This window comes from Equus przewalskii, chromosome 26 (genome assembly GCF_037783145.1).
Source record: "Equus przewalskii isolate Varuska chromosome 26, EquPr2, whole genome shotgun sequence".
NCBI classification, from domain to species: Eukaryota; Metazoa; Chordata; class Mammalia; order Perissodactyla; family Equidae; genus Equus; species Equus przewalskii.
The window spans coordinates 1,817,698-1,843,483 of NC_091856.1; the positions used below are offsets into that span (position 1 = coordinate 1,817,698).

Below are 25,786 nucleotides of genomic sequence, written 5' to 3' on the forward strand. Positions count from 1 at the left end.
TTTGGACCTAGAGCCATTTTCTCTTTATTACATAGTAGATACATCCACATGGTCTACAGTGGTGATTTTAAAACTTTTTTTAGTTGATCTCTTTGTCCAAATTAAATTCTTAAAGAACAGCAAAAAACCTTGAACTTAGGACAAAATTTAAAAGGTACAAGAGAGTATATATTAAAAAGTGACATTCTCTCTCCCATATCCGAGTCACCCAGTTCCCTTCCCCTGAGTCAGTCACTTGCTTTTCTTTATTTCCTGTAGATATGCCATGTATTTATAAACACCTACATATATTTTATATGTATATAAATGTATGTATGTGTTTTTATATATATACATATATATGTGTAGTTTATTCTTTTCTGTCACACAAATGGTCACATACTATAATATCATTCTGTACTTGTTTTTTTCCCCCTCACTTAACCTTTTAGCTTGGAGACCACCTAGCTACATTCATAGAGATTTTAGATGCTTTTGTTTCTTTTTATTTTATATTTATTTATTTGGAAATATAAAGTAGGCTGTTTTCTTTATGTAAATCTTATTGGATAGCATTTAAAAAATTGACAATTGAGGTATAATTGACATACAATAAAATGTACACATTAGGTATATACAGTTTGGCAAAGGTACGTACCCATGTACTTCCCACCCCAGTCAAGGTATAAAACATTCCCATCACCCCAGAAAGTTTTCCCCTGACCCTTTGAAGTTAATCCTACCCACCCACTGCCCTTCCCAGCCGTAATCTGATATCTGTCACTATAGATTAGTTTTAACTGTTGTGGAACTTGAGATAAATAGAATCATACAGTCTGTACTCTTGTGTTTGGCTTCTTTTGTTCAGCATAATGCTTTTGCAAGTCACCATATCAATATATGCTCTTTTACACTTTGCTTTTTGCACTTAATACTGAATATTGTTTTATATTAGTTCATAAAGAGCTTTTCTTATGGCTGCATAGAATTCCACTTTATAGCTGTGTCATAATTCATATCTGTGAGCATTTGGGTTGTTTCCAGTCTTTTTGCTGTTGCAAATAATGCTGCTGCAGTGAATGACCTTGAACGTGCATTGTTTTGAATATGAGAATCTATCTATAGGAATGGTTCCTCAGTGAGGAACTATGAGGTCAAAGGCTGTATACACTTATCATTTTAATTGATATTGCTTAAATGAAATGAAATCTTAAATGGAAACCCCAGTTTGCAGAAAGTTGGAGCTGCTCTGGAGAAGAAGGGATGGAAAGCCTGGAGCTTCATGCTCTGGCACCTGTTCTCCTGAAGCCTCTGTGGACCCTGTGTAGAACTGGGCTCCTTTAGTACAGACTGAAAATCACTGGTGTTTGGGATGGAGAAGCAGTAATGCTGCTGGGTTTTTTTTGTGTTAAGTAACCACACTAAATGTGAGTGCATTAAGATGAGAATGGATTTAATACTTTGCTATAAAATATAAAACCCTGAATGAGCTTAAAAATCACAGTGGTAGTTGGTTGTACTTCTACCTACTGGTAATAAAATTGGTTGAGAAGAAGAGCTGTTTTTCTCTTTCCTAGAATCACTGTTGACTTTTTTGATCCTGAGTGTATTTGTGAATGTATTTCACTTTTTTCCCTTGCCGATAAGTTGAATTAATAATATCTCTGAGTTAAGTATAATTTTTTATTTTAAATTGCTTGGAAGTGAGTTTTGTAAGTAGTAACTGTCTCTGTGGCTGTGTTGCTGTTGAAGTACTGCCCTGGAGGAGAGCTGTTTGACTACATCATCTCCCAGGATCGCCTGTCAGAGGAGGAGACGCGCGTCATCTTCCGGCAGATAGTAGCTGCAGTTGCTTACGTGCACAGCCAGGGCTATGCTCACAGGGACCTCAAACCAGTAAGTGACTGCATCACAGTTAGACGCTCACTCCAGAGTTCAACATCATTTATCTGTTTTTACTAGCTTTCCAGATCTTCTCTCTGTTTAGGATCTATCTTGGCTTTGCTTCTTTTTTTTGTTTCACTCATCATATATCACGTTTTTTTTCCTCTTTTACTTTTGACTTCTGATGGGCTTTATTGGATGGACTTATTAGTGGCATTTTATCTGTCTGTCGATTGTGTGTGACATTATAAATGTCTTTGTAATCAGCTGTGGACTATCAACCTCAGGTGTTTATCTCTAGGAAAGAAGAATTTTGAGTATTTTCTTCAAGAGTATTGTCATTATTTCCATTCAGTACTCTTTCCCTAACCCATTTTCCTTTCATTTTAATTCATTACACCTCAGAAAGGAACAGTTCAATGGAATTGACAGAATCTGCTTTTCAAGGACAGAACAAAATGTGAATACTCTTAAGTCTGCAGGCCCTGAATAATATGGATGATGGTGAACGTGGCTTTTAATGTTACTTGGTACCAGAGTCAGGGACCTAGAATTGGTCTGACAAGATATGGCAGTGTTACTCTACTTTCCCATCTGTTTATACCCAACCCTTTAATTTGAGGTCACTCTTTTGGTTTAAACTTGCCTTTGGCATACATTGTGTTTGCTTTTAGTTGAACTTCAGACCACCAAGGCGAAAACGGTTTATCCTAATATGTCTTAAGGGGAAGTGGGATAGTTATCAACATTCCTCCTCTCTCTCTGTTTATACTTCTTATCATTTCATTTTTTTAAAATGTTTTTCACTCTGTTGTACACAGGCTATTTAATATAAACAACTTTAAGTCATTTTTACAAAGGGCTAGACGTATATAAGTTATATAAGGAAGTCAGTATATAGTTATGAAAATATGTTTTTGTCCCCAGGAAAATTTGTTGTTTGATGAATATCATAAATTAAAGCTGATTGACTTTGGTCTCTGTGCAAAACCCAAGGTAAGTACAGAAATAAAAATGCATTTATTTCCTTTGTAAATGCACCTCTTAATGTGTTATCTTGCATTGACTTCCACTTAGTCTTTATTGAGCCTGGTCTCATCCATTGAGAAGAATGTTAAATTTCATCCCTTCTATAAGTTCTCTAGATGATTCTACTATGTAGCCAAGATTGAGCACAACTGCTCTAGGTCCAGGATTTGTCCTGCTGAAGACCCCATGGGTGTGCTGTGAGAGAATTTGCACTGCTGAGGTGACAAGGGGCCACCGCAGCATGAATGCCGCATTGACCATGTGTTTGCAGTTTGAGTATGTTGCCACTAGATGATGCCTTTGTTCTTTTAGATATGAGTTTTGGGAATTTAGTGCAAATCTAATCTTTGTTATCCAAATGGTTATATAACCAACCATTAGTTACATTTTGAGAGATAGTCCCCTTTCCTTATAAAAGAAGAAGGAAAAAGTTCACATGCATTTTTAAATTTATACTGTTACGTGTTTCCTTAGTTTGCACCCCGCAGTTAGGCACTGGTGTTCTCCAGCACACCTTCTCTTTGAGGTGACGTTGAACTCTCCGGCTCAGCTGTCTGCAGCAGGGCTCCGTGTGGCTGCCTGTTGGAGGCTTCCTCCTGAGTTCTCTAATGATGGTTCTCACAGTCTCTAAAATGAGCTGTCTGTACTCATTCAGAATGTTGAAATTGCAGACCTGTCTCAGTCCTGTGTAGTCCCACGCTTATTTCCTGCCCCAGTGAGAATTAGCTAGGTGCAAAGGGAAGCAGATTTTGCCCCTTTGGCTGAATGTCTTATTCTTTCTGATTTTCCTCTCCTTCCCTTGGCCCTTCAGAGATCCTCAGTGGAGCCTTGTGTCTGGGAACTAAATGCTAGAAGGCATCTTTTTGATCCTCACGCGTATAAAGATAAAACATACTTTGAGCAGATAAAGTGGTTTTAAGTCACATTCTCCACAGGAGGCAGTGGAGAATATTTGACAGAGTCCTTTAGCCTTTCTTTATGGCTGCCGCAGATTCGACCCACACAGACACCATCTAAGGAAGCAGGAGTTGGCTAGGAGTGGATTGCCTTAGCTTTCTGCTGAGGAGCTCACTTCTGGGCATGTTGTTGCAGTTGTCAATGAATCTCACAGTTTCACAAGTCATTCGCCACTTGTAGAACTCTATACAAGTGTTGGGCAGTAGTAGCAATTTCATTATGTCTCAATATTTCTGTGGGAGAGCAGAGGAGGTTAAGCAGATTCCTCATTTTAACAGATCTGGAAGCTCATGTTGTGATTTGTGTTATAACTGAGTCTGAAAACAGACTCCCAAGGCACTGTTCTAGGTAGCATATTGCTCTCTTCCCTGTAAGGAAGAAGCTGCTCTTCTGTATTGGTAAAGATTTGATATTGGAGGTAAAGTCCAGTAAAGAAATAGTCCTTTTTCCTCAAGTGCTTGGAGGTGAGAAGACGTGTGTGCTTCCGTGTATGCTAAGCTGATTATCATGCGAGTGGATATCTAGGGAAATATGAACCTCACTCGACTGGGGTACGGGGGAAAGGATGTTGCTCATACCAGGTTGTAGCAGTACTGGAAGTCCAGAGAAGAGTGAACCACACATGCATGTAGGCAGAGAGCATTGGGTTGGCTGCAGAAGTCTCTTATTTGGGTAATTCTTCATCTAGCTTCTCTTTGCTGTGCTGAAAGAATGTTTATCAAGGTTTTAATTCTCTTAAGTGCTGTAATTACGAAGTGTTTCATTTCTACCTTATTGGCAGGATAACAAGGATTACCACCTACAGACATGCTGTGGGAGTCTTGCTTATGCAGCACCTGAATTAATACAAGGCAAATCATATCTGGGCTCAGAGGTAATTATTCATTGATTAATTCAGTATGTAACCAATATGCACATATTGGTGACCTGTAGTGAGTCAGGCATTGTGCATTGGGGATATAATGATGTGGTAAGAAATAATCTTGTTAATCAGAGAGTTCAGTCTGTTCAGAGAGTGAGATATGTAAAGTAATACAGGAAATCAATAACCTGTAAGAAATATAATACATAGCATACTCATGAAGCAAGGGTATATTTCTGGTGTCCTTGTTTTGGTTTCTTTGGTGTTAAACAGTGCTGTAGTTTAGACTGGTTAGTCCAGCCCAGTAGGGCACAAGGCCAGGGTTGCAGGCTCAGTTTTCAGAAATGCTGCTTAGCACAAAGAAAACCTGTGTTTTGTCCATAACCAACTCTCCGAGGCCAGCAGTCCTGTGGAGGAGGCCCAGGCTCAGAAGGCCTGGGCATTGCCTGCTTTACCGCCAGCTACCACAAGCCACTCAGCCCCTTCCATTCTCTGGAGTGCTAGTTGAGCTGATATTAGCATCATAAGATAAAAAAGGTTTAGTCGTTAAAAGCTCAGGAAATGCTGGGTTGAAGAGTTTCCTTTAGTTCAGGATATCTCTGAACCTTTAATATGTTCTTATACGGTATGATCCTTTGGGTATGGGAGTGCCACAGATAGCAGCTGATCTCGATTTTACTTGCCTACAGAAACTACTTTTTATGTGGAGCATCTTTTGGAACTAGTGTTATGTGAGAGAAATTTGGGGATATGCTAGTTTATTTAATTTGTAATGTGAGAAGACAGTAACTAACTTATTTTTGGTGAGTTTTTATTTGGATATAATCTCAAACTTACAGAAGAGTTGCAAATATGGAGTGAGGAACTGCTGTATATATTTCATCAAATTCACAGTTATTTACATTTTTCCCTATTTGCGTTATCACTCTCTATGTTTATGTATATATATGTATATTATCTTTTTGAACCAATTGAGAGTAAGTTGGAGACATCATAGTTGTTTATCATTAAATGCTAAGTATATATTTCCTAAAAGCAAGGATCTTCTCTCTTATAACTGCACTTTACTTGTCAAAATCAGGGAATTTAACATTGATACTATTTATCTAACCCAGAATTCATGTTCAAAAAGTGCTAATTGTACCAATAATGTCCGTTAGAGCTATGTTTTCCCTCCAGTCCAGGATTCAGTTCAGGATCATACATTGCATTTAGTTGTTGTGTTTCTTTGATCTTTAATTTGGAAGAGTCCCTTGGGCTTTCTTTATTTTCCTTGGCTTTGACATTTTTGAGGAAGCCAAAAATTATTTTGTAGAATGTCTCTCAGTTTGAGTTTGTGTGATGCTTCCTTATGATGAAATTCAGGTCGTGCATTTTTGGCACAAATACCACCAAAGTGATGTTGTGGCCTTCTTGGTGCATCATAGGAAAGGGAATAAACTTTCACTGAGCATTCATCATTGTTCTGGAATCATACTAGATCCTTTTTTTTTCATTTGTGGTAAAATACACAACATAAAATTTACCATCTTAACCAATTTTTTTGAGTGTCTTAACTATTTTTAAGTGTATAGTTACTATCTTAACCATTTTAAATGTGCAATTCAGTAATGTTAGGTACATTCACCTTGTTGTGCAACCAATCTCCAGGACTCTTTTCATTTTGCAAAACTGAAACTCTACTCATTAAACAATTACTCTCTATTTGTTTTTCCCCACCCCGGGCAACCATCCTTCTTTCTGTCTCTCTGAATTTGACTACACTAGGTGCCTTATATGGTGGAGTCATACAACATTTGTCTTTTTGTGTCTGGCTTATTTCACTTCATATAGTGTCCTCAAGGTTCATGCGTGTTGTAGCATGTGTCAGGATTTCCTTCCTTCTTAAGGCTGAATAATATATTATTCTTTTGTTTGCATATACCACATTTTGTTTATCCATTTATCCATGGATGGACAGTGGGATTGCTTCTACCTTTTGGTTATTGTGAATAATGCTGATGGGAACAAATATCTCTTTGAGATCTTGCTTTCACTTTTTTTTGATGTATACCCCAAAGTGGAATTGCTGGATTGTATGGTAATTCTGTTTTTAATTTTTTGAGGAACTGCCATACTGTTTTCCATAGTGGCAGCAACATTTTACGCTCCACAACAATGCACAAGGGTTCCACATGCATTTAGGCCACAAAAATCCTTTGGAGTGAATGCTATTATTCCATTTTATAAGATAAGGAAGATGAAGAAATTGAGGCTCAAAAATTAAGTGCCTTTACAGGGTCACACAGCTGATAACTAGAGGTCAAGATTTGAACTGAGTAAGGCTTTACTACATGCCTGTGCTCTTTCCACTATTCTATCAAGTCTCCCAGAAGGAGGGATAATCATATGCCCAATGCTCACAAGATTCCTAGAGGGCTGATGATGAGGCCCTGGTGATTCGAATGCATCTGAGATTTTCCTATGGGATCTTAAGTAGTTTTCTTTTCCCTTTTAGTACAACTTCCCATCCTTGTAGGACAGTGTCTTAAGGACAGTTTACCAGGGAAATGTCAGGGCACTTGTTAAAAGACACAAAGCACAGAGTGATGTCAGCATCATGGTGGAGTGATCTCTTCTCTTAGTTTCTCTCCTCTAAGATACAACCAAAAGGACATTCATAAATCAACAGAGAACATTCACACAACACAGTAGACATCTGAGAGATCCACACAGCCGTATGTCTCAAGCTTGGGGGTGCTGGATGCCCCCAGGAGGGAGTGGAAGGAGGTAAGGGGATCTCCTCTCTCTCCCAAGCGGCAGCAATCTAGGGCGTAGGACCTTGTGTGTCAGCTGCCATGCAACCCTAAGAAGAGAAGGGGGAAAATGCATCCCTGTATGGGAATGCTTGTACTCTTGGAGTTGTCTCCCAGCCTGTGGGAATGCTCCACACTGAAGTAGCTGAGAAATCGTGGGGGCATCCACACCAAGCTGAGTAGCCCAGGCAGGCAAACAGTGAGTGCAGAGTTGGGGTGCATGGGATTATGCATGTGAAAGAAAGAGCGCTTCTCCCCCTGCCTGGCACACCAGGTCAGCCAATTGGCCAGAGCAGGGGATCCCAGCCAGAATGCCTGTGCATATGTACGTGTGTAAGGCAGCAATGGCGAGTGGACAAATGCAGATGGGTCCTGTTGGCAGAGCTTCCAACGGACAGGCACATCTGCCAGGGATCACAGAGGGCTCAGAAAACACAGCTTCTATGCCTTCCCCCCGCCCTCCAGTAGTGGCAGGTGTGGAATCTGTGACTAGATACTACCACTATGCAATGGCAAAAGTCCACCCCATCAGATAGCATAAAGAAGTATATTAACACTTGAGACCAGAAGGAAAATGACAAGTACCCAGTAATCAATCCTGAACTCACAGAAATTTATGATCCAAATGACAGAGAATTCAAAATAGTTATCATAAAGAAACTTAATGACTTACAAGAAAACAGAAAACAGTTTAATCATCTCAGGAATAAAATGAATGAACAGAGGGAATTCTTCACAAAAGAGATTAAAACTTTAAAAAAAACAACAATCAGAAATGTTGAAGATGAAAAACAGTGAATGAGATAAAGAAAAATCTGGAGTCCTTAAAAAACAGCTGATATTATGGAGGACAGAATCAGTAATTTAGAGGACGGAAATATAGAAATGCTGTAGATGGAAGAGGAGAGAGAACTAAGACTAAAAAGAAATGAAGAAGTTCTATGAGAAATATCCAACTTAATTAGGAAACAGATACTGCCCTTCTTACCTCTGAAAATTTTCCTGTGGCTCAAATGGTGGGAGCTGTGACTTCTCAACCAATGGTGGCATCATTATTGGCTAAGGCCAAATGTTGCTTGAATAAGTAGTTAGTGCTTAGGACTCATGGGACACATGGGTAGCTTATATAAAGGTTAAGCACCTCCTGGGATTTTGAGATTTGTAGGGCTATTTGTGCTGGCAGGCTAATTTCTAGCCTCTATATTTGAAAAGTCAGTTGTTGAACTTTGTTAAGGTTTCTCTACATGGAGGGGACTTTACAGTTGAGCTTAGTCACATTTGCAGATTATTAATGTAAATTTTAGGACTTGTTTTACTGTCCTCATGCATGTTTACATAATTCTCGTATGTAGTAAACCCTTAGGAGCACCGTACAGTTGTCTCTCAGAATCAGAGATGCGGCCTCATCTCCTTCCTTACCATGCCCAATCCAGCCAGGCCACTGGAAATTACTGTTCATTAAGCCTTAGAGTCCAGCAGTAGAGGAGAGTGCACTGAACTAGAAGTTGGGAGGTCTACCTGGGTGGCCTGCCATTGACTGGGTGACTTTGGGCCACCTTCCTTTGTGGGCTTTAGGTTCCCTGTGTGTAGAATGAGCAGGTTGAATTGGATGATCTGTGAGCTCTTTTCCAGCTCTGTGAAGAATCTGTGATTCTATTACATGTACTGCCATTCTGAAATATGTTCTAAATTTTTTTGAACTATTTTTTTCTCCCTTTCAGGCAGATGTTTGGAGCATGGGCATACTCTTATATGTACTTATGTGTGGCTTTCTACCATTTGATGACGATAATGTCATGGCCTTGTACAAGAAGATTATGGTGAGTATTACAAGGCATAGAGTTTCAATGTAAAGGTTTTCTATACTGCATACTATATACTTCTATTTATAAAAGTACAAAAACAGGCAAAAGTAACGTGTTAGAAGTGAAGATAGATAGGTTACTCTTTAGAAGTGGGTAGTGACTAGAAGAGGGGCATGAGGTGCTTCTGTTTCTTGATCTGGGTGCTAGTTGTACTTGTGTATTCAGTTTTTGAAAACTTGTCAAGGTGTACCCCTATGATGTGTGTACTTTTCTATATGTATACTATACTTCTTCAATAAAAAGCTTAACAAAACAAAAACAAATGAGAAAGTAAAGACGTGAGCTGATTTTCCTGGTGAGAGTTTTTGTTTTGTATCCTGAAATGATACCTTAGTAAGTTGCTGTGTTAAATCATATTTTCCTATTGAGTTGTGATAAAATAAGAGAAACTGTTTCTTTTTGAAGGTAGAGTTTGGCTTTAGGATATAATAAAACCACGGATAAGAGTACTGTAAGCTTTGTTAAACTCATATGTATCAGAGACAGAAAGTAGATTTGCGGTTGGGGGGCTGGGAGGGTGGTGGAATAGCACTGGGGAGTGACTGCCAATGGGTACGGGGTTTCTTTTTGGGGTGATGAAAATGTTCTGGAATTAGATAGTGGTGATGATTGTGCAACTTTGTGAATATACTGAAAACTACTGAACTGTACGCTTTAAAAGGGTGAACTTTACGTTACGTGAATTATATTCAATCAGAAAACCTCCAAAAATCATATCTGGCAAGGAAAATAGTAAAATTCTTTTTAAAGAGTTACTATTCAAAAGAAGATATGTAAAGGGGAAGAAAGAGCACCATATTGTGTCCATTACAAACCAGGGTCACACCAGCAGAGCACCTTCTCTGAATTCAGCTTGAATTTAGTTCTGTTTAACAGACATTTCCTGAAGGTGTTGTTTGTATGGGATACTGCAAGGCATGGACAAGGATCTGTGAACTTGATCATTGTCCACCAGGGCCTGATTTCTTGTTGGAGACAGGTGCAAGGCTATCTAAAAAGGGCAAAGGGTCAGGGATGCCATATTGTAACACAGGTATACATGAAGGACCGGGTGAGGGATTTGGGAGAACGTCTTAGAGGAAGTGGGGTTTGAGCAGGGCTTTCAAAGAAGGGTAGTGTGGTTCAGAAAGGGATGTGGGAGACAGCATGCCTGGTAGAGCAGACGGTGTGAGCCAAGGCATAAGGTGGGAGAAGCATGGGAGAAGTGGTTGGAAGTTTTATGTGGCTGGACCATTGGGTCTCTAACGGCCTTTAGGGAGGGAGACTACCTCAGTCAACTCTCATTTCTGTGAAGTAGCGCTCAGAGGTGAGTGGTCATCCCATTTCGCTCATTGCTTACCCTGTAGAACACAAAGTCTCAGAGCTCTGAGTTCAGTCTTTATTTTTTAGTTTATTTGACTTAATAGTTTTTCCTATATCTCACCCTGGAAAAGCCTTTAAAATAAATGCCAAAACTACAAAGAGTAGTTTTGGGAAGAGATGGAATGGTAGTAGTCGCAACTCTCTGAAGGCTGAGGCGCTCCAGTTCTGCAGGGTCGAAGAGAAGCAGTGTTAGCAGTAGCTGTTAACCGCTGCTGGGGGAACTGTGTTTGTGGGTTTCTCCTTGGGAAGGGGAGGTGGACGTGGCAGTGGGCTGGAGGCCGGCTTCCTGGGGAAGCCAAGACAGCCTGCATTTCCTCCCATCCCTTCTCAAGAAGCCTCCTCTACGCTTTGCGGGGTAGCAGTCATTGCTTTGGCTCTGTCTGCTGACTGTGGCCGCAGTTCCTGACTACACAGAGCTACACCCCGCCGTGTCAACAGCAGGAGCAGGGGAGAGCAGCATTAGGATCGCTTTGTAGCTTCAGCATCAGTTAACAGAAGTGGAGCCGGGAGGAGGCTTGGTCTTTGGGTGGCTCAGCAACAATTTTCCATTTATGCTTTTAAAGAACATTGGGTTGGCCTCTTGAATTATTTCCTCTTTTCGCTACTCTTTTCTCTGAAGTAGAGCTGTGTTTCTTGTTCTGAAAGTAATTTCAGTATTATAAGCTACTAGTGTATTTTACCCTACTCCTTTTTGGGGAACTCCATGCCAAAGAAATAAACTGACAAGACAGATTTCTCCAAAGATGAGCTAGATTTGGATCTGCTAGGTGATGTAGCCCCAGGCTTATAACTTTTAGAATTCCAGAAAGACAGTGTGGGGACACATAATCATAGAATTTCCCTGTTGGAAAAAATCTCACAAATCAAGTTTGTCACTCTGCTGCTTGTTTCATATTTAAATCCTCACTAAAACGTCTCCTGCCTTGGCTGTGTCCGGGTAATCTCTCTCGGGGCAGGGAAGCCTTAGCTAATGGACTTGGAGCAGGGGTTCGCAATCCTGGCTGAACGTTCGCATCTCTTGGGGCACTTTAAAAAATACTGAGTCCAACTCCTAGAATAATTAAATCTGAATCACACTGGTATTTTTAAAATCCAGGATCTCTCCTTTCTGTCACTGGACTTTGGGAAATTAGCCTCTCTGTGCCCCACTTTCTTCATCTGTAGAATGGATGGAACGATAGTATTTTTAGCATAGGGTTGTTAGGATTAAATGAGTTAATCCATGGAAAGCATTTTGAGTAGTGCTCAATAAATGTCAGCTATTATTATTAACATACATTTCTAAATTTAGTTTGCCAATATTTTGTCCAGGACTTAAAATTTGTTTGCAAATTTTCCTTTCTTGAACTATTTTATTGGTTCCTTGGGTGTTTTATGGAATGTGTTTGTAAGTCCATCTCCATCAGTGTCTTCTTTATGGGAAGATTTTTAAATAGTGCGTAAGTCAGATCACATCACTTTATTAGAACTCTCCAGTGTCTTCTTTCCCATCTCAATCAAGTCAAACCAGACTTGGCCCTGTGGGCTGCAGGCTTTATCCCATGTGTACTGGCCTCCCATTACCTCGATGCCCCCGTCACCTACCGCTCCTCCCTCCTCGCTTGCTCCATTCACTTGTACTCCTTGTTGTTTCTTTCTGTCCCCTGGTTGCTTGAACATGCCAAGCATGCATCTGCCTCAGGGCATTTGTTCTTGCTCTTTCTTTCGCCTGAAAGGGTTTTCTCCTGGATAGACACTTTGTTCCCTCCTCTCCTCAGGTCTCTGTTCACACGGTCTCTAATTAGAAAGGCAGCTGTTCGTTTGTTGTTCTTTTGTTAGTTTGTTTGATCATTTGTTCATTTATCCATTCATTCAATGTTCTTTCACCTTAGGAAGCAGTTCAATATTTATTGAACACCAAATCTGTGCCATGTGCTTTTTTAGTTGCTTGGGCTGTATCAGTGAGTAAAACAGATGGAGGGTCTCTGCCCTCGTGGGGTTTATGTTCTAGTGATAAGGATATAGAAAAAGACAACTAGCATGATAAATAAGTGAATTATATTAAAAGATGCTACTTGCTTTAGAGAAAAGAAAAAATTGAGCAGGGTAAAGAGGAATTGGGAGAACAGATTGGGGTATGGAGGAAGTGGAGGGTAGGTTGCATTAATAAATAAATAAGGTGGTCAGAGTGAACTTCACAGAGGTCAGATCTGAGCAAGACTTGAAGGAGGTGAGGGTGTTAGTCAGGTGGCTATCAAGGAGGGGAATGTTTCAGGCAGAGGAAACAGCAAAGGCCGATAGGCAGAAGCATACCTGGTATAGTCGAGGGAGGGCAAGAGGGCTAGTGCGACTGGAGTGGAGAAAATGCGGAGAGCCGTAGGAGGTGAAGTCTTGGGGAACAGGAGATCTGACTGACGGGCTTCGTAGACTCTCGTAAGGACTTCGGCTTTTTGTCTAAGTGAAATGGGGAGCCCTTGGAGAGTTTTGAGCAGAAGAGTGACATGGTCTGATTTAGGTTTTAACGGGATCACACTGGCTGCTGGGTGGAGATAGAATGTAGGGAGCAAAGAACCAGGGAGACTGGTTAGGAGGATATTGTAGAATTTTCAGATAAGAGATGGTGGCCATCGAGGTGGTGAGAAGTGGTTGGATTCTGTTTTTTTTTTTATAATTATTTTTAAATTAACGGCATAAAATGTGCTTTTGTGTGTGTGTAGGGGTCTACAAATTTTAACACATATATAGATTCATGTATCCGCTACCATAGTCAGGATATATGTTTAGACTAATCTGTAGTCTTTTGAAGGTATAGCTGACATGATTTGCTGAAGGACGGGATAAGGAGAGTAACCTGAGCGACTCCACAGCTGGAGCTGCCCCCAGCTGGGATGGAGAAAACTCCTGGTAGAGTGGGAGGATGAGGAGTTCAGCTTGGAACATAAAGAATGTGTCCATTTTGTCTAATTTTTCAAATTTATTGGCATAAGGTTGTTGACCCAGCGACAAAGTGTATATCAGATTTTATGTATTTTTTTCAGATTAGTCTATATATATGGAAGGAATCAGGTATTTTATCTCTTTTTGCTACTTGCTTCTGAGTTTTTTCACACAGATGGTAGCATACCACAAACGCTGTTCTGCTTCTTGTTTTCTTCACTTAACAGTATGTCTTGGAAATCATACCACCTCATACCCAGTTCAGAACCTTTTCACTTTTTTTAATGACTGCATGAAATTGCAGTGTATACATGTACCTTAATTTATTGAACCAGTCCTAGGTTATTGGACATTTAAGTAATTTCCAAGTGGTCATTTGTACATTATAAATATATCTGTATGAAAATTCCTAGAAGAAGAGTTACTGGTCAAATGGTATGTGAAGTAGTAATTTTGATAGATATTGCCAAATTGCTTCCCAGCGAAGTTCTATCTGTTTATACAACAAACCTGCAAGAGCGTGAAAATGCCTATTTCTCCATATCCCCATCAATATAGTGTATCTCTTTTTTTGATCTTAATGTTTAAGATTTTGTTTTGCTATGGAGGAATTTTTAATTTTTATTTAGTCAAATTTATTCATCTTTCATTGTTGTATTTGGAAAGGTTTTCCTACTCATTTTTTAAAATTCTTATCTTTCCTTCTAGTAGTTTTACAGTTTCATTTTTTTATGTTTAAATATTCGAGTCCCCTGGAATTTGCTTTAGTATGGTTTCTTGACTTTAAACATTAATAAAGAAATTGTAGAGATTTGTTTTCATAGTCTAGATTCTGGTTTTCAAAAATCTTGTAATTATAGTGGCAACATAGCCCTATATACTTATATATATATATTTATTTATTTATTTTGTGTGTGTGTGTGTGTGTGTGAGAGAGAGGAGGAGTGGGGGAAGATTGGCCCTAAGCTAACATCTGTTGCTAATCCTTCTCTTGTATTTTATGTGGGATGCCACCACAGTGGGGCTTGACGAGAAGTGCTAGGTCTGCGCCCAGGATCCGAACCTGCAAACCCTGGGCTGCCGAAGCAGAGCATGTAAAATTAATCACTATGCAGCCAGGCCAGCCCCGCATATATACTTATATTTGAGGGTCATTAACAATACACGTAAATCTGTATTTCAAATAGTCTTGATAATTTCAAGTTTCGAGACAATTTGTTGGATCTGATTAGGTCTTTTTCTAACCTTATCTTTTGGCTGATGGGCTCATGCTAAGAGTAGTGGTGTTAACTCTGTTATTGTTATTTGCTTGTGCTTGTATTTGTAGTCTTATCTTTAATTTGTGGTTTCTTTGCAAGAATCTTCTTAAGCCACTTGGCTATTTTGTGAGGATTTAGTTTAGTTAAGCCAGATGCTATAGCCTGTAAATCCATTGAACTGGGCTTAGGTAAAGCACAACACTTCACAATATACAGAGAGTGGGGCAAGATGGAGCCACTGTCATCTATCATGTGTCACTGTCACAGTCAAGGAAAAATTACCTCCTACTGTAGGTTATTTAGGGACTAGTGAGGGTCCCAGTGCCAAGCCATATACTAAATATTAATAAAGCTTAATTTCTGTCCTGTTTTTTAGATAGAAAATGAATATAAATAGAAGTCCTAGCGTATGCTTCCCACACCCTAGCGTATCTTCTTACATACCCGCTGGGATGCACGTGTCCCACCACTGAAGACCACCCATCAAGAAGAATGAGTGGTAGACTCTACATATTCTTTAGATAGTCCCTCAGTTAATGTCATCCCTCTCAGCCAAGTTATCAAGTGTCAGTGAATTAGGGATTGTCGTCTCTGGAAATATCCTGAAGTTGTGGCTATGCTGACTAAGGACAAAAGCGACTGTCAGTTTAACTGGGGCTGGGATTGACATCCTTCTGTGAACACTGAGCCTTCTAAGGATACCTGACTTCTTCTTGATGAGTATTTAGCAATTGCAGTAAGACATTATGCCATGAAGGATGACTATAATAACTTTATCCAGGAAAAGGTTTGAACATTCACCTCGTCCATATGACAGTCTCAGTAAACGTGTCCGACTTTGAGCAGTCTAACTTCCATATAGCCATTGGAGATACACCTAGTAAGACAAAATGAGGTACCGTATGGATTTACTAACTGTAAACTTTGATTTTAGAATAATTATATCTCTTCTTTATAGTGATGATTATACAGGGCTGTACTCTTTGATTTGCAATGTTAAAATGATGTAATCCACCTGTAAGAGGAATACTTGGCCGGAGGGCAGGCATTCAGCTCTTCCAAATAATATCTAGGCATTAGGGGCAAGTTGAACAGAAGGGGAAGGTGGTGGGTGGTGGAAAGTATTAGTCCATCTGTTAAGAAATCATCCTACCAACCCTGACTCTTGGATAAGTAATGTGATGCACAATTCTGTAGATGTGTGAATAGCTAGGAGTCTGTGTTGCATTAACTGATTCCTTTCTAGAGTGTTATAAAGGCCAGGAAAGCTTGGTTAAAACCTTAGTCAGTCTTCTTGGCTAGGTGATAGAGACCAGAGGTTGGCAATCCAAATCTGGCCCACTGCCTGTTTGTTTAAATAAAATTTTATTACAACACAGTCATACCTGTTTGTTTAGGTACTCTCTGTGGCTGCTTTCGAACAGCAATGGTGGAGTTGAGTAGTTGTGACAGAGATTGTATGGCCCACAAAACCAAAAATATTTACTGTCTCTTTACAGAGAAAGCTTGCTGCCTCCTGGTGTAGAGTTAGTGATCTCTAGTAGACTGACACTCCCCAGAGGCCGCCTGCTCCTTTCCCAGAACGTTGGCCTGGGATACCCAGGCTTGCAGTTTATCAAGAAACTCACATTCAGTGAATTGTTTTTAATTGAAAAACAAGTAGGTATGGTAAGAAGTTAAAACTTAACTTCTTGAAGCATGAGTACATAATGAACAAGAAGCTTCCTGCCCATGCAGCCCCATTTCCTTCCACAGAGGAGAGTATTAGAAATACGTTTGCAGGAATTATCTGTACTTGTATATAACCTTTGGAATTATATCATCCACACAGTTACTGGACCTTGCCCCCTCCTCCTTTTAAATTTAATGCTCTACTTTGAAGATTGTTTCATATTAGTCCCTAGTATGTATAGGTTTTCATTATTTTTTTTAATGGCTGCATGTTACTTGTGAAATTTCCTTTATTCTATGTTTGTGTATATCATTTTTAGAAATTAATTTTTTTTTTTAAAGATTTTATTTTTTCCTTTTTCTCCCCAAAGCCCCCCAGTACATAGTTGTATATTCTTCGTTGTGGGTCCTTCTAGTTGTAGCATGCGGGACGCTGCCCCAGCGTGGCTTGATGAGCAGTGCCATTTCCGTGCCCAGGATTTGAACCAACGAAACACCGGGCCGCCGGCAGCGGAGCGCACAGACTCAACCACTCGGCCACGGGGCCAGCCCCTAGAAATTAATTTTTAATTACACAAGTAGCGCATGAAAACATTCTCTGTATAAAGAACATTGCAGATGCTTAAAGTTCTCTTGACATCTCCTCCAATATCTGTCCCCCACCCGGCAGCCTTCACGCAGGTAACCACTGTTATCACCCTGGGTCTGCCAGGCCTTTTATTTGTATTGTAGTAGAGTCGTGCATCTCTTCGTGATGAGGATACATTCTGAGAGATGCATCGTTAGGCGATGTTGTCATTGCATAAACACCCTAGAGTGTACTTACACAAACCTAAATGGTATAGCCTACTAGACACCTAGCCTCTGTGCTATTATTCTTATGGGACCACCATTTTATGTGTGGTCTGTGTTGACTGAAACATTGTTAGGCGGCACATGACTGCATTTTGTGTTTTTTTCTTACCATAAATGGTATCATACTAATATTATTCTCTACCTTCCTTTGTTTACTCAACAGTATGTGCCATGATACATATAACACATTCATTTTTATAAATAGTCTATCTGGCCCTTCCCTTGTTGAACATTTTAGGTTATTTTCTATTTTTCTCACTAATATAAGTGATGCTCAGTGAGCATCCCTACACATACCTCCTTGGGTATCCTAAGTAGTAGAATTGCTGGGTCATGGGGTATGACATTTGAAAAATTAACAGATGTTGTCAAATTGTGCTCCAGCATTTTTTTCAATTTATATTCCCGCCAGCAGTATGTGAGAATGCCTGTTTCTCCACAGTCTCTCCAGTATTGTTGTTTATCAAAATTTTAGATCTTGGTCAATTGAAGGGTGAAAATGGCATCTGATGTTTTTACTCATGTGTCTTTAATAATTAGAGAGTTTGAACTTATTTTAAATGTTTGTATATTTTTTTCTGTGAACTGCCTATTTATGGCATTTGCTTATTTTTCTCTAAAGTTGTTGGTCTTTTTCTTATTGAATTATAAGAACACTTCTTCAATAAGGAATCATAATAATTGCTACCATTTATTGAGTGTTTACTATGTGCCAGGTGTTGCTATATGCTCTCTACCTGGATTAGCTCATTTAATCCTCACGATAGTCCAATGAGGTAGGTACTGTTTTCACACCCTTTTTAAAGATGAGGAGAGTGAAGCAGAGAGAGGGAAGGTAATTTGCCTAAAGTTATCCAACTAATTATTGGCAGAATTGGGATATGAATTCAGGTGGTCTGGATCCAGCACCTGTATTCCTAACTACAATGCTCTAGAGCATCCCAAGAAAATTAACACTTTGTCCTGTGTTTATCTATAAATTTAATTTTTTCCCCATGTTTTTTCTAGTACTTTTACATTTTTAATACTAATTCTTTTATCTACCAGGAATTAATATTGGTATAGCAAGTAATAGAGACCCAACTTCTTTCTTTATTAATAAAATTTTTATTTCAAAATAGTTTTAGATTTACAGGAAAGTTACAAAGATAGTACAGAGAGTTCTCATTTATCCCTCACCCAATTTTCACTGTTATTAACATCTTACCCTACTAGGTATGTTTGTCACAACTAAATAACCAACGTTTGGTACATTACTATTAACTAAACTCTGTATTTTATGTAGATTTCACTAGTGTTTATCTAATGTCCTTTTCTGTTCTAGGATTCTTCCAGGATACCATATTATAGTTAGTTGTCATGTCTCCTTAGCTTTCTCTGATCTGTGATAGTTTCTAGGAATCCAGTTTCATCCCTTTAATAAATAAAAATAAATAATTTGTTGTCCCAGTACTATTTATTTAATAATCCATCATTTTCCCATTTATTTGAATTGATGGTTTTATTAGATATTAAGTTCCTACATTTACATATTTCTTTTTCTGGGCTCTTTATTTCGTTGCATTTATCTTTTTATCTATTTTTGTCTTATACGCAATTGTTTTAGTTTCTTTTTTTTTTAAAGTTTTTTTTAATTTTCCTTTTTCTCGCTAGAGCCCCCCAGTACATAGTTATGCATTTTTAGTTGTGAGTCCTTCTAGTTGTGGCATGTGGGATGCCGCCTCAGCGTGGCTTGACGAGCAGTGCCATGTCCGAGCCCAGGATTCGAACCAGTGAAACCCTGGGTCGCCGAAGCAGAGCGTGCGAACTTAACCACTCAGCCACAGGGCTGGCCCCTACTGTTTCTTTATAATACCATTTATTTAATGTCTGGTAGAATTAGCCTCCGTTTATTATTCTGTTTTTCCTGTAGAATTTTCCTGGCTGTTCTACTGTGATTGTTTTTCCGTGGTGTACTTTTTAAATGAAATATTTGGAAAGCTAATAGGTTCATAATTTGATGGAATAAAGTCTGTTCCATTTTAAAAAGGGATGATTTGGTATGTATCTCTGGTGTTAATAATGGTGAATGAATGAGCCAGGATTGGAGATCTTGCCCTGGGTGTTTTAGTCCCTTCAAAGGGTCTGTATTCTCACAGCGCAGAAACACAGTTTTGTGTACTACTTGACCACCTTTTTATTTCTTAATTCTTTCGGTGTCCTATTAGTCCTGTCTTTTTCTTTTGGAAACGTTGTTAAATTATAGTACATCTTTTTTTTATTGAGGTACCATTCGTTTATGACATATGTATTTCAAGTGTACATCGTTATATTTCTACTTCTGTATAGACTGCATCGTGTTCCCCACCAAAAGTCTAGTTACCATCCATTACCATACGCATGTGCCCTTTACCCCTTTTTCCCTCCTCCCACCCCCTTAAGGTCCGTCCATGTTGTTGCAAATGGCAAGATTTCATCTTTTTTTATGGCTGAGTAGTATTTCATTGCGTATGTATACACCATGTTTTCTTTATCCATTCATCTGTTGATGGGCACTTAGGTTGTTTCTGAGTCTTGCTATTGTGAATAATGCTGCAGTGAACATAGGGGTGCATATATCTTTTTGAATTAGTGTTTTGTGTTCTTTGGACCCAGAAGTGGAATACCTGGATCATATGGTAGTTCTATTTTTAATTTTTTGAGGAATCTCCATACTGTTTTCCATAGTGGTTACACTATGGAAAATTTATATCCCACTGGCAGTGTACGGGGTTCCCTTTTCTCTGCATCCTCTCGCGCACTTATTATTTCTTTTCTTCTTTTATTAAATAAGAATTTATTTTTTATTTATTTTTTCCTTCTTCCCAAAACCCCCCAGTACATAGTTGTATATTTTAGTTATGGGTCCTTCTAGTTGTGGCATGGGACACTGCCTCAGCATGGCCTGATGGCGGTGCTAGGTACCATGCCCAGGATCCAAACCAGTGAAACCCTGGGCTGCTGAAGCAGAGCACGAACTTAACCACTTGGCCAGGGGGTTGGCCTCTTTCTTGTCTTTTTAGTAATAGTCATTCTGATGGGCATGAGGTGATATCTTATTGTGGTTTTGATTTGCATTTCCCTGATGATTAGTGATGTTGGACATCTTTCCATGTGCCTATTGGGCACCTGTAGATCTTCTTTGGAAAAATGTCTGTTCATATCTTCTGCCCATTCTTTAATCGAGGTGTTTGTTTTTTGTTGTTGAGTTGTTTGAGTTCTTTATATATTTAGGATATTAACCCCTTATTGGAATATGTAATTTGTAAATATCTTCTCCAAGTCAATAGGTTGTCTTTTTTTTGAGGAAGATTAGCCCGAGCTAACTACTGCCAATCCTCCTCTTTTTTCTGAGGAAGACTGGCCCTGAGCTAACATCCCTACCATCTTCCTCTACTTTATATGTGGGACGCCTACCACAGCATGGCATGCCAAGCGGTGCCATGTCCACACCTGGCATCCGAACCGGCGAACCCCAGGCTGCCAAGAAGCAGAACATGCGCACTTAACCACTGCACCACTGGGCCAGCCCCTGTCTTTTTCTTTTGTTGATGGTTTCCTTTGTCACACAGAAACTTTTTGATTTGATGTAGTCTCATTTGTTTATTTTTTCTTTTGTTTCCCTTGCCTGAGGAGACATATTCAAAAAGATACTGCTAAAACCAATTTCAAAGAGCATACTGCCTGTGTTTTCTTCTAAGAGATTTATGGTTTCAGGTCTTACGTTCAAGACTTTAATCCATTTTGAGTTAACTTTTGTCTATGGTGTAAGATAATGGTCTACTTTCCTTCTTTTGCATGTGGCTGTCCAGTTTTCCCAACATCATTTATTGAAGAGACTTTCCTTTTTCCATTGTATGTTCTTGGCTCCTTTGTCGAAAGTTAGCTGTCCATAAATGTATGAGTTTGTTTCTGGTCTCTCACTTCTATTTTGTTTGATCTGTGTGTCTGTTTTTCTGTCAGGGCCATGCTGATTTGATTACTATAGCTTTGTAGTATATTTTGAAATCAGGGAGTGTGATACTTCCAGCTTTGTTCTTTTTTCTCAGGATTGCTTTGGCAATTCACAGTCTCTTTTGTTCCATATAAATTTTAGGATTCTTTGTTCTATTTTTGTGAAAAATGCTGTTGTGATTCTGGCAGGGGTTGCTTGACTGAGTAGATTGCTTTAGGTAGTATGGACATTTTAACTATGTTAATTCTTCCAATCCATGAGCACAGAATATCTTTCCATTTCTTTGTGTCCTCTTTGATATCTTTCAATGATGTCCTAGAGATTTCAATGTATAGATCTTTTTCTTTTTTTAAGATTTTATTTTTTTCCTTTTTGTCCCCAAAGCCCCCAGGTACATAGTTGTATATTCTTGGTTGTGGTTCCTTCTAGTTGTGGCATGTGGGGTGCTGCCTCAGCATGGTTTCATGAGCAGTGCCGTGTCCGCGCCCAGGATTCAAACCAACAAAACACTGGGCTGCCTGCAGCGGAGCACGCGAACTTAACCACTCGGCCACAGGGCCAGCCCCACAATGTATAGATCTTTAACCGCCTTGGTTAAATTTATTCCTAAGTATTTTATTCTTTTTGTTGTGATTGTAAATTGGATGGTATTCTTCATTTCTCTTTGTGCTAGTCTGTTGTTAGAGTATAGAAATGCATCTGATTTTTGCGTGTTGATTTTGTACCCTGCAACTTTACTATATTTGTTTATTATTTCTAATAGTTTTTTGATGGTTTCTTTAAGATTTTCTATATATAAAATGATGTCATCTGCAAACAGTGACAGTTTTACTTCTTTCTTTCTAAATTGGATACCTTTTATTTTTTTTTCTTACCTAATTGCTCTGGCTAGGACTTCCAATACTATGTTGAGTAAGAGTGGTGACAGTGGGCATCCTTGTCTTGTTCATGTTCTTAGAGGAATAGCTTTCCCGTTTTTCACCACTGAGTATGATGTATGTTAGCTGTGGATTTTTTGTATATGGCCTTTTATGTTGAGATACTTTCCTTCCATACCCATTTTATTGAGAGTTGTTGTCGTAAGTGAATGCTAAATCTTGTTACATGCTTTCTCTGCATCTGTTGAGATGATCATGTGGTTTTTATTCATTTTGTTAATGTGGTGGTATCACACTGATTGATTTGTGAATTGAACTATCCTTGCATCCCTGGAATAAATCCCACCTGATTGTGGTTTATGATCTTTTTAATATATTATTGTATTCAATTTGTTAATATTTTGTTGAGGATTTTTGCATCTATATTCATCAGTGATATTGGCCTGTACTTTTCCTTTTTTGTGTTGTCCTTGTCTGGTTTTGGTATCAGGGTAATGTTGGCCTCATAAAATAAGTTAGGAAGTGCCTCTTCCTCTTCAGTTTTTTGGAAGAGTTTGAGAAGGACAGGTATTGAATCTTCTTTGAATGTTTGGTAAAATTCACCAGGGAAGCCATCTGGTCCTGGACTTTCGTGTTTAGGGAGGTTTTGATTACTCCTTCAATCTCGTTACTACTGAATGGTCTATTGAGTTTCTCTCTTTCCTCTTGATTCTGTTTTGGGAAGTTGTATGATTCCAAGAATTTCTCCATTTCTTATAGGTTATCCAATTTGTTGGCATATAGCTCTTCATAGTATTCTGTTATAATCCTTTGTATTTCTGTGGTATCCATTGTATTTTCTCCTCTTTCACTTCTGATTTTATTTATTTGAGCCTTATCTCTCTCTTTTTTAGTGAGTCTAGTTAAAGGTTTGTCAGTTTTGTTTATCTTTTCAAAGAACCAGCTCTTAGTTTTAGTGATCTTTTCTGTTGTCTTCTTAGTCTCTATTTTGTGTATTTTCACTCTGATTTTTGTTTCCTTCCTTCTGACTTTGGGCTTCATTTGTTCTTTGTCTAGTTCTTTTACGTGAGTGTTAGGTTGTTTATTTGAGATTTTTCTTGTTTCTTGAGGTAGGTAGGCCTGTATTGCTATATACTTCCCTCTTAGTACCGCTTTTGCTTCATCCCCTAAATTTTGATATGCTATGTTTTCATTTTCCTTTGTCCCCAGGTATTTTTGATTTCTCCTTTGATTTCTTCATTGATCCAATAGTTGTTCAGTAGCATATTGTTTAGTCTCCTCATATTTGTGACTTTTCCAGGTTTCTTCCTGTAGTTAATTTCTTGTTTCATACCATTGTGGTCAGAAAAGATGCTTGATTATGATTTCAGTCTTCTTAAGTTTATTGAGACTCGTTTTGTTTCCTGACATATGGTCACTCTTTGAGAATGTTCTGTGCACTTGAAAAGAATGTGTATTCTTATACTTTTGGATGGAATGTTCTATGTATATCTATTAAGTCCACCTGGTTTAGTATTTCATTTAAGGCCACTGTTCCCTTGTTGGCTTTCAGTCTGGATGATCTATCCATTGATGTAAGTGAGGTATTAAAGTCCCCTGCTATTACTGTGTTCCTGTTAATTTCTCCCTTAAGGTCTGTTAATAGCTGCTTTATATACTTTGGTGCTCCTATGTTAGGTGCATATATATTAATAAATGTTATGTCTTCTTGATTGATTGTCCCCTTTATCAATATATAATGTCCATCTTTGTCTCTTTTTTCTTTTTTGGCTTGAAGTCTATTTTGTCTCATATAAATATGGCTACACTCACTTTCTATGGCCACTTGCTTGGAGTAGCATCTTGCATCCCTTCACGCTGAACCTATGTTTGTCTTTAGAGCTGAGATGGGTCTCCTGGAGGCAGCGTATTGTTGGGTCTTGTTTTGTAATTCATCCAGCCACTCTGTCCTTTGATTGGTGAATTTAGTCCTTTTACATTTAGGGTCATTATTGACATATGAGGACTTAATACTGCCAATTTATCTTTTGTTTTCTGGTTGCTCTATATTTCCATTGTTTCTTTCTCTTTATGTTTGTCTACCATTCGGTTTGGTGGTTTTCTGTCATTTGTTTCTCGGTTTCTTCTTCTTTTACGTTTTGTGACTCCACTCTGAATTTTTGTTTTGATTACCCTGAGGTTTATATAAAAGATCTTATAGATGAGATAGTCCTTTTTCTGCTGATAATATCTTATCTTCATTTGCCTATGCAGGTTTCATCCTTGTCCTCTTCCCCTTCCATGATTTTATTGTCACAAATTATCCCTTTTTTGTATTGTGAGTTCATTACCAAATTGAAGTGGTTATAGTTTTGGTTTTCTTTTTCAAAAGATTTTATTTTTTCCTTTTTCTCCCCAAATTCCCCCGGTACATAGTTGTATGTTCTTCATTGTGGGCCCTTCTAGTTGTGGCATGTGGGATGCTGCCTCAGCATGGTTTGATGAGCAGTGCCACGTCCGTGCCCAGGATTCGAACCAACGAAACACTGGGCCGCCTGCAGCGGAGCACGCAAACTTAACCACTCAGCCACGGGGACAGCCCCTGAAGTGGTTATAGTTATTTTTAATGCTTTCTTTCCCTTTAACCTTTATGTTATAATTAAGTGTTTACTAACCTATCCTGATATAGAGTTAAAGTTTTCTGATTCTGTCTGTCTGTTTATCATCTTGCTTAAAGCTTGTATTCCTCTGCCTTTTTGTTTCAGGTAAGAGAGGTCATTTCAAGATTTCTTGTAAGGTAGGTCTAGTGGCAGTGAACTCTCTCAACTTGTCTTTGTCTGGGAAAGCCTTTATTTCTCTTTCATATTTGAAAGATGACTTTGCTGGATAGAGTATTCTTGGCTGACAGTTTGTATCTTTGAATATTTTGAATATATCATTCCACTCTCTCCTGGCTTGAGTGTGTCTGCTGAGAAATCTGCTGATAGCCTAATGGGGGTTTCTTTTTAGGTTATTGTTTTTTTTCTCTCTTGCTGCTCTTAATATTCTTTTTTTGTCATTGACTTTTGACAGTTGTTTTTTTGAGTATGATTGGCCCTGAGATAACGTCTATGCCAATCTTCCTCTATTTTGTATGTGAATTGCCACCACAGCATGGCTGATGAGTGCTGTAGATCCGCACCTGGGATCCAAACCTGTAAACCAGGGCTGCTGAAGCAGAGCACACTGAACTTAACCACCAGGCCATGGGGCTGGCCCCCAGTTGTAATCAGTCTTTTTGTATGTGTGGGAGGAAGATTGACCCTGAGCTAACATCCATACCAATCTTCCTCTATTTTGTGTGTGGGATGCTGCCACAGTATGGCTTGATGAGCAGTGTGTAGTTCTGCTCCGGGGTCTGAACCCGTGAACCTTGAACTGCTGAAGCAGAGTATGCAAACTTAACCATTATGCCACTGGGCCAGCCACTTGACAGTTTTAATGTAATGTACCTTGGAGAAGATCTTTTTGTATTGAGATAAT

General features: G+C 38.9%; 1 protein-coding gene across 2 annotated transcripts in view; it reads left to right on the top strand.

Moving 5' to 3' along the window:
• MELK (maternal embryonic leucine zipper kinase) overlaps nt 1-25,786 on the top strand; it is an 88,710-nt gene that overhangs the window by 14,226 nt on the left and 48,698 nt on the right. For both annotated transcript variants that reach the window (XM_070597014.1, XM_070597015.1), the window contains exons 5-8: nt 1,732-1,875; nt 2,791-2,859; nt 4,631-4,723; nt 9,228-9,326. In XM_070597014.1, coding sequence (XP_070453115.1) covers nt 1,732-1,875; nt 2,791-2,859; nt 4,631-4,723; nt 9,228-9,326 — 405 coding nt within the window. The remainder of the gene's footprint in view (nt 1-1,731; nt 1,876-2,790; nt 2,860-4,630; nt 4,724-9,227; nt 9,327-25,786) is intronic.